The sequence below is a fragment of the Passer domesticus genome, chromosome 16 (assembly GCF_036417665.1).
Source record: "Passer domesticus isolate bPasDom1 chromosome 16, bPasDom1.hap1, whole genome shotgun sequence".
Taxonomy (NCBI): Eukaryota; Metazoa; Chordata; class Aves; order Passeriformes; family Passeridae; genus Passer; species Passer domesticus.
In genome coordinates, this window is record NC_087489.1 from 15,069,490 (window position 1) to 15,078,223 (window position 8,734).

Below are 8,734 nucleotides of genomic sequence, written 5' to 3' on the forward strand. Positions count from 1 at the left end.
GGCCTGGGGCAGGGGCTGGTGTGACCCGGGGCAGGGGCCTGGGGCAGGGGCTGGTGTGACCCCAGGCAGGGACTGGGGCAGGGGCTGGTGTGACCCCAGGCAGGGACCCCAGGCAGGGGCTGGTGTGACCCCAGGCAGGGAGCTGGGGCAGGGGCTGGTGTGACCCCGGGCAGGGGCTGGTGTGACCCCAGGCAGGGACTGGGGCAGGGGCTGGTGTGACCCCGGGGCAGGGACCCCAGGAAGGGGCTGGTTTGACCCCGGGCAGGGCCGCTCCTCACTGCAGGAGCTGTGTGCCAGATCTGGTCACTGCAGCTTTCTCCACCTCACTCTGAGCAAGCTCACCCACAACACTCACCTGTAAACAATCCAGGGAAGTACTGACGATGCGAGGAGACTTTGACTGGCAGGCCAGCTCAAATGGAAGGAAATATTTATCTGCTTCAATGAAATTTGCTTTTGGTGGAGCAGCAGTGCCTTCTCTAGGTCAGATATAAAGAATTATTAATTTTTCTAAGCATGTATATCACAGCAAACTACACTCTCCTTTTTCTTAATTTAGAGCTAAATAATGCACAGCAGCATACAAATGTACTGCACCTTTCTTGCATATACTTTCTTAAACAAAGACCAATTTTCTTTAAAAATCACACAAAATCCATTTTACATTCATTTATATTCTATCTGATCTTTTTTGTATCTTCTTCAGCTTCCCTCACTATACTCCAACGCTGTCCCACTATCTGAAATATTGGAAAACTCCTACACAACTGATATATCTGCCCAGGTTATTCAAAATGGATTAAACAGTGCCCATAAGCAGAACACTAAGCAAACAGAAACACATCTGGAGACCCATTTGCTCATTTTCAATCACAGCACAGTGCTGGAAAACTTTTTTAAAACTTTCATTGCAGTAATATTTAAATTAACCTTCTTGATCTAGGTAATGAAGAGCACATGCTATCAAACAGAGGGTATGTACTGCTCCCCATGACTTCCTATCAGGCTAGTGAGTCCAGTAAAAGGAAGCACAAAACTGGCACATTTAGAAATTTCACAATTTTTTCCTGGTGAAATGCATAGGCAGTTATGACTTGAGTACCCACAGCCACAAACATTGTGTAAGTGAAACACACAGGCCAGGCGACGTGTTTGGCAGAAAGGTGGGTTTGGGTATTCAGGAACTCATAGCTATAATGTATATACACTCTCACATTTCCACAAAATAATTCCATTTGTTCTTTTCACACACTTCTGTTTAGAGCAATTAATAATTTACCTTTGCTTTTCCAGCTCACTTTTTATTTCATCTGGAAGAGAAAAAAGAAAATTCAAGCCTTAGTTATCATTATCAATAACAGAGTAATAAAGCAAAGATGTTTAAATCCAGTTTTGCACTTCAGTATTTGCTAGTCCATTCCTGGAACACCTCAGCTTCAGAGATCAGAGTTTCACCAGTTATTGAAAGATGTATCTCTCCAATTTTACACTTAAAAAGCTACTTTTTTCCAAACAAAAGGTATCTTTCTCAATAAAAGGTATTTTTAGAACTCTCAGGCATAGTATGCAACTTCTGTTCAAGTGTAAGTCCACATCACAGAGCGCTCAGGTCTGCAGAAACCTTTAAGCTACTGCATAAACCATGAGTCCAATGCATCCAACCTTCCCCCAGACTGCTCATCTTAAGCCTTACAACCAGAATCAGCTGGAGAAGCTCCCAGGAGATAGGAAATCTCAAATGCACTCTGTCCTTTTGCCAGCAGATTTTTTTTTTTAACTACACTTTCAATGAGCTTTTCATAAAACTAAACAGAGACAAAGAAAGTTCCTTTCCCATTTCTCTTGTATACAGCAGCAGATCCCAAAGATTCTAGTAAGGCTTTTTGAGGACTTCTAAGGTATCACCACGATGCACAATACAGACCAGCACAAGCACCCACTGTGAACATTGACAAATCCATATCTAAACCAGCTCCCACAGTAAGGCTGCACAACTACATCATCTGTAACACCAGTAGACCTTCCATCCTACCCTACAGCACATGCTGAAAACTACCCTGACTCTGGAAATTACCATGCTTACAAATCTTGTTTCAATTACACGTATTAGAAAACGATCATTCTTTCAGTACTTGTACTCCACAACTCTGGAGAGACACCATTGTTTGTGAGCAGATGTCCACAGCTCAGATTATTTCAGTGCTGTCTGTGAACCTCAGGAATTTCTTCTGTCTCAGTAGAATCAATACACAAATCATACTAAGGAACAGGGACTGCAGCAGATGACAGGGTTTTGTCCAGACCTGCTTGTCAGTAAATGGCACAGGAATTAATCCTCACAGCGTGTACTGATTTTGTAAAATTACTACCCACACTGGATAGAGAAAATGGAAGCAGAACACAGCGAAAACCTGTGTAACTGTAAGCTGTGAGTAAGAAGCTCCATCCAGGACTGCTGCTCCCTCTGCCATATCCACTTGTTAATGAGCATCAGTCTGACACCCCTCAGCTCTCACAGCACACAATCATACCATACCAACTGAAGTAATATTATCCACCCCAGAGTCAGCCAGAGAGACACCAGGAAAATGGAAGAGCCTGGGGTGCACAGTGTTCCCAGCTCTCCTCAAACCCATCACACAAACAACCATACCCAGCAGCCTTAAAGAACAGTTGTCACTTGCCAGCCCTGCAGATGCCAAGCCCAGCATCCAGCACTGAGGCCTGGGGGCTTCAAGGTCAGTAGGAACTTTGCAGCTGTGTGACAGTGCAAAGCCAGCAACACCATTTTATAATCCAAAGAGAACATATGTGACCCACCAATGTATTGTGTCCCTGTTTTGATCTGCCTTACTCTCAGCACAGCACATTCCCCTAGCATGCAGGAACTGCTGCTTAAAACACAGGCTTCTGAGTAGCTTTACACCTTCAGAACACTTAGTCCTGCCTCCAGGTCTTGGCAGAGAAAGACATATTTTAGCTATAGCTACAATCCCAAGTACAGCAGAATGCCAGGGTCAGCAAAACATAATTAGTGCTGTATTTCAGACACCCTGTAGAACTAAGGTGTACAGAGCTTTTGCTTAATGAAGAAATTTTTCTAATGCAAAAACTTCACTAAGTTTCTCTTTCTTTCAAGGAGATCATTTTCCCCCCCATACTGATTGTTTTGCAGAGTAAAAAAGATGTGAATTGAAAGATTCACAAATATTATAGCCTTTGGGAGACATGATCATGCCCATCTTTACAGACACTTGTCACAGATCTTGCACTGGAAAAATAATGCAAGAATAATATCCCATATTAGAGCAACAACAGTTTAACTCTCAAAAGTATTCTATAAATAACAACAACAAAAAAGATCTAACCAAGGCCTGACCAAGTTCCCCACAGTTTTATTATAATAAAAGCTTTTCTAAAGCCATATGAAAACATCTTCACCACAACAGTATTTTAATACATAATACTGAAAAGAATAAATGAAAGGACAAAAGGCAGCTGCAGGCATACTTCTGCTACTCATTGCATCAAAACAGTTTGAAAACCTCCACATCTGAAGTACTCATTTGGTGGTCTGACCATCACAAATGAGCAAAGCAGAAATAGTTGCCCAATTGAAGTCTGCTGCCAAGGACAGCTTGCCAAGCCCTAAGCAGACACGGCCAGCTTCCAGAAACCGCCTGCCACTGGTCCTGTTTTGCTCCAGTCACAGGAGTAAGGGGCACAGCTCAGCTCCCTTCTGCAGCTACAGAACACAGTCTCAATTTTGGTCACCATCTGATCACCCCAGCACAATGCTGACCCCTGACTGAGTACTTTAGGTACCAGAGCTCCCTGTCTCTCCCACAGCGCCTCCTTCAGTCAGAAACATCTTCAACCCCTGTGCTGCCCAGGCAACAGGCCTGCAACAAGAATGGCCTTGCAGCAATTTCTTCCAGAGTTTCTGGCCATGAAAGCAGGATGAAGATCACATTGGGTAGCTGCCTTTCTCTAGCAGATGGATGGGCTGAGTTTGCTGGTACTGAAAACTCCACATTAAACCAGAGGACATTTGTTATCTGCCTGCAGCTCGATGCCTGCCCTGCGGCCTTAGAGTCAGGTTTGTGTCAGTGGCAGCAAGCGAGCCCCTGTGCAAAAATGGCTTGTGCTGGCACAAGGACATGGGCCACGGTCCGAGCAGCAGGGCCAACACAAACAGGAGAGCAGCCAGAGCCTCCCTCCCCAGCCCACTAAAGCCGACCGCGTTGCCCAAGGCCAGCCTGCCTTCGACTCCAGGCAAAGCCCAACAGGCATCGACCACACGTGGCTGCACAGAGCCCTTCAGAAAAGGGCCAGGGCAAGCTGGACTCTGCCCTCTGAACACGCTGGCCAAGAGGCCAAACGAAGAAACACAACTCATTTTGGACATTTGTCATTTATACACAGAGAATTCCTAAACACGCAGCCAGATTCCTAGGTGAAAGCAGGGTTGAAAAGATTTTAACTTGTTAACAAGCTAACTAAACAAATTCTGTTGTTTACAAAGCTTGAAATATGTATGTGCAGCTGCTACCAGAGAAGGCTGCAGAACTAGGGTGGCTGCACAGCATGTCATTAAAAAGAGCCCCAGTAGGGCAGGACTCATAGTTTATGTGAGTGACCCAGGTGCACAATTAGCATTAGTCTAATATGAACTGCTGGGATACAGACGGTCAGTATTCCACTGCAAAATTTTTCAGGATAATTTCAATAGATTTATTAAGAATCATGTGTACCTGGAGCTTTTTGTAAATGCAAATGCTTATTAAGCAACTATTTTTATACAATACAATGGTCTGTTGAAAAGAAACATTCTTTAAAACACAGTTTTCTAAAACAGAGCAGAACAGCTTCTCTGTTTAAAACCCTCAATTTCTCCCAATCTCTCCTGGGGTTTACTGGCACTACAACTACAGGAGACAGCCGTTACACCTACTGATGAAGCAAGAAACTGAATGAAGGAATCTATTCAAACTCTGCTTACTTAACACTAACGCTGTGTATTTCAAAGGAGGGCGTGGAAAGAGGCAAAAAAACCCCAAAAAACCACCACTGTGAAGCAGTTTTTTTCCTTTTCCTCCACATGTGTGTTTCTGTCCTACTTGCACCTATGTTACTTCTGATTTCTACAAGGTCATGTGTATCTTGTAGCCCAAAACTGGTCAGTATTAGGCCAGTGAAATGACTAAACTACATGGAAAAAAGGGTAAGAAGAATTTAAATTTAGAAAAATTAAAGCAGATTAATATTAGAATTAAAGAATACCTATATTTCCTACACAAGAGAGACAGCAGCACTCAGTAGTAGTTTACTTAAATTCTTAAATTAAGGAGTTACATGTACAAACCAATACAGAACTCAGGTAAGAAAACAAGAGCATCATTCCCACAGTTAGAAACATCTTTCTCTCTCACCAAACAACAAATGTAAAGCATAGGTAAGTAACAGAAACACTACTGCAGTAACACCATAGCAGAAGCCATAAAAACTGGTTCACTTCTATTAGGCAGCTGTAGAATACACCAGTTTCTCCCTGTTTGGAAAAAAAAATTCATCAGACTTCCCTTGTCCCAGGAGCAGGCATCAGCTACACATGCTCCATGCCTGTGCTGCCTGGTTTATGGCTGGCACAATGTCACAAGGCTCCAATAAAAACACTGCTGCACAGAGAAGACTGCACAGCAGAAGGGACTTAGGAAGTAGAAAGGGATTATTTGAAGTATTACTTGGAGAAAAGTTCAGCAGACAACAGCTGACACAATGACCACTTTCATAAAGTAACTACATTTCTTTAAAACAGAATTATTTTTATTCAGTGTTAACTGGACTTTTTATTTACAACACTGAAGCTTCTTTCATCCCTGACAGTTTCTGTAGGTTACAAAGTTTGGCTTAAATTCTTCAGATTGCCAGTAATATTCTCCCCACATTTCCTCACATATTTACTATTGCACAGAGCTTGAAAATTAAGTTGAAACTTTTGGAACTGTCATAGTCTTAGCTAATACAAAGTATATGCTTAATTAAAATTAAGTATATGGAAACAAAACTGATTTTTTCACCCAAGGAAAAAAAAACCTAAAATAGAATAAAGTTTTGGGGGAAAAAAAAAATCACATGTAAATAAAAGAAACCCCTGTTGGCATTCCTGTTGGCAACCTAAAATGATCAAGTAATATCCACCAAATGTAACAGAGATCCTCCCATACAGCCATCCAGGCCCCTAACAGCTGGTCAGCAGGAGGTTATCTCTTTCTGCTGACCTCTGCTTTAGCCCAGAAAGCCCACGGGCTCCTCTTGAAGCAGGTTTATTTTGTGCTCCATGACAAGCATTAGCTCCCCTCCCACACACTGTACTCAGAACACAGCCACAACGCTGGCAGCTGCCAGGGCTGTTGCACAACACTCCTCCCAAAATCTTCACCTGCAAGGCCTGAGCAAACACAGACCTTCACCAGGCATCTTACAAGGAAGTTCCATTTCTCAACCTCTAAATATATTTATATAGCAGCAAAACAGGTTCTCAGCCCTGTAAATGGGTTCAGTGCATGCGGGGCAGCTGGGGAAGAGATCAGGAAAAGAACTCATTAGGAAAAGCAGTCTCTGCCTGCTGGGGCATAGGTGTTTACACTACAGGGAGCTCCTACAGATCTCCTGGCAGTAAAGGCTGCTGGGAGGAAGACAGAAATGACAGCACTTCTTTGAGCTCACTCTGCCTGGGGCACAACTTGCACCTGCCCAGCCTCCTTACAGACCCAACCTGTCTTTTCTTCTGTCTTGGATACACTAAATGTTCCCCATTCAAAGGAAAATATTGATGGGAAGCAACCAAAACGGAAAGAGAAATGTCACTTTTGCAAATTAAGAAAGGGCCACGGAGAACTGCAGCTGCAGAGCTCTGCTGTTCTACCCAGTTTGTCTTCTCCCTCTCTGTGACACACCGTGTGCTGTCAGAACTTCCCCACAGACACCTTAACATCAGCTTGCACTTGCAGATTTCCGTCCACCAACTTCGCAAAAAGCGCTTTCAGCTCTGAAAACATCACAGATATTACGTGTACCTGGCCACAATGCTAACAGTCCTCAGCCAGTCCACGACCTGGAGATCAGAGGTCAGATTTAACATCCCGAGAAGCTCTGGGACTCCCTAAGTCCCTAAGAGGGCCTTAAATACTCTTGTTTCCTAGTCCAAAAGCTGTGACTAATTTTCTCAAAACCGAAGTGGCAAGACCAAGTCCCTCCTGTTCCACACCGAGACCAGAAGTTAACAAAACAGTACGTGTGGGATTTCCCCTCGTATTTGCACGGCCTGTACTGGAGGGAGACCTCTCCCGCACCCTGCCGGGACGTGTGCCGGGGGGCTGGGCCCTGTCACCGCCGCGCCCCGCGTGCCGGTGCGGGCCGGGCCGGGCCGGGCCGACTCACCCAGCGCCACCTGGCAGGCTGTCCGCAGCTGCCCGTGCGGGGGCCGCTTCGCCTCCTTCTCCGCCAGGATCTTCTCCAGGGCCCGCGACACGAACATGCTCTTAGTGCGGGCGTCCTGCTCGTGAGGCGGGGGCTGCATGGCGCGGCCGGGAGCAGCAGCAGGAGCCGGGCGGGCGCGGGGCCCGCGGCACCTCCCGGAAGGGCCGCGCCTCCCTCAGCGCCCGCGCCGCCGCCACGGCGCCGCCATCTTGGCACCGTCACGTGACTCGGCCCGGCCCCGGCCCCGCCCGTGGGGCCGCGCGTGACGGAGGCGGAGCGAGGGGCGGGGCCGAGGGCGCAGTGACGGGTGGGGCGAGGGGCGGAGACGAGGGCGGAGTCAGAAGTCGCGCGAGAGGCGTCGCCAGGGGGCGGTGCCGGGGGCAGAGCAGAAGGCGGGGCGAGGGCTGTGCAGGGGCGGAGCCTGAGGCTGAGGGCGGAGCTGGAGGTTGAGGGCGGAGCCTGGGGCTGAGGGCGGAGCCTGTGCCTGAGGGCGGAGCCTGCGCCTGAGGGCGGAGCCTGTGCCTGAGGGCGGAGCCTGCGCCCGAGGGCGGAGCCTGCACCTGAGGGCGGAGCCTGCTCCTGAGGGCGGAGCCTGCGCCTGAAGGCGGAGCCTGCGCCTGAGGGCGGAGCCTGCTCCCGAGGGCGGGGCCTGCTCCTGAGGGCGGAGCCTGCTCCCGAGGGCGGAGCCTGCTCATGAGGGCGGGGCCTGCTCCCGAGGGCGGAGCCTGCTCCCGAGGGTGGGGCCTGCTCCTGAGGGCGGAGCCTGCTCCCGAGGGCGGAGCCTGCTCATGAGGGCGGGGCCTGCTCCCGAGGGCGGAGCCTGCTCCCGAGGGCGGAGCCTGCTCCCGAGGGCGGAGCCTGCCCCTGAGGGCGGGGCCTGCTCCCGAGGGCGGAGCCTGCTCCCGAGGGCGGAGCCTGCCCCTGAGGGCGGAGCCTGCTCCCGAGGGCGGAGCCTGCTCATGAGGGCGGGGCCTGCTCCCGAGGGCGGAGCCTGCTCCTGAGGGCGGAGCCTGCTCCCGAGGGCGGAGCCTGCCCCTGAGGGCGGGGCCTGCTCCCGAGGGCGGAGCCTGCTCCCGAGGGCGGAGCCTGCCCCTGAGGGCGGAGCCTGCTCCCGAGGGCGGAGCCTGCTCCCGAGGGCGGAGCCTGCCCCTGAGGGCGGGGCCTGCTCCCGAGGGCGGAGCCTGCCCCTGAGGGCGGGGCCTGCTCCTGAGGGCCGCGGCCGTCGCTGCCGGAGGAAAGCTGTAAATTACTG

The 8,734-nt window shown here is 49.1% G+C and overlaps 1 protein-coding gene across 2 annotated transcripts in view; it reads right to left on the minus strand.

Annotated features, from left to right (window-relative positions):
• Positions 1-7,711, minus strand: part of ARFGEF2 (ADP ribosylation factor guanine nucleotide exchange factor 2) — a 35,552-nt gene extending 27,841 nt beyond the window's left edge. For both annotated transcript variants that reach the window (XM_064391875.1, XM_064391874.1), the window contains exons 1-3: positions 7,444-7,711; positions 1,280-1,310; positions 356-479 (exon numbers count right to left, since the gene is read on the minus strand). In XM_064391875.1, coding sequence (XP_064247945.1) covers positions 356-479; positions 1,280-1,310; positions 7,444-7,582 — 294 coding nt within the window. In that variant the 5' untranslated portion in view covers positions 7,583-7,711. The remainder of the gene's footprint in view (positions 1-355; positions 480-1,279; positions 1,311-7,443) is intronic.
• Positions 7,712-8,734: the final 1,023 nt, after the last annotated feature.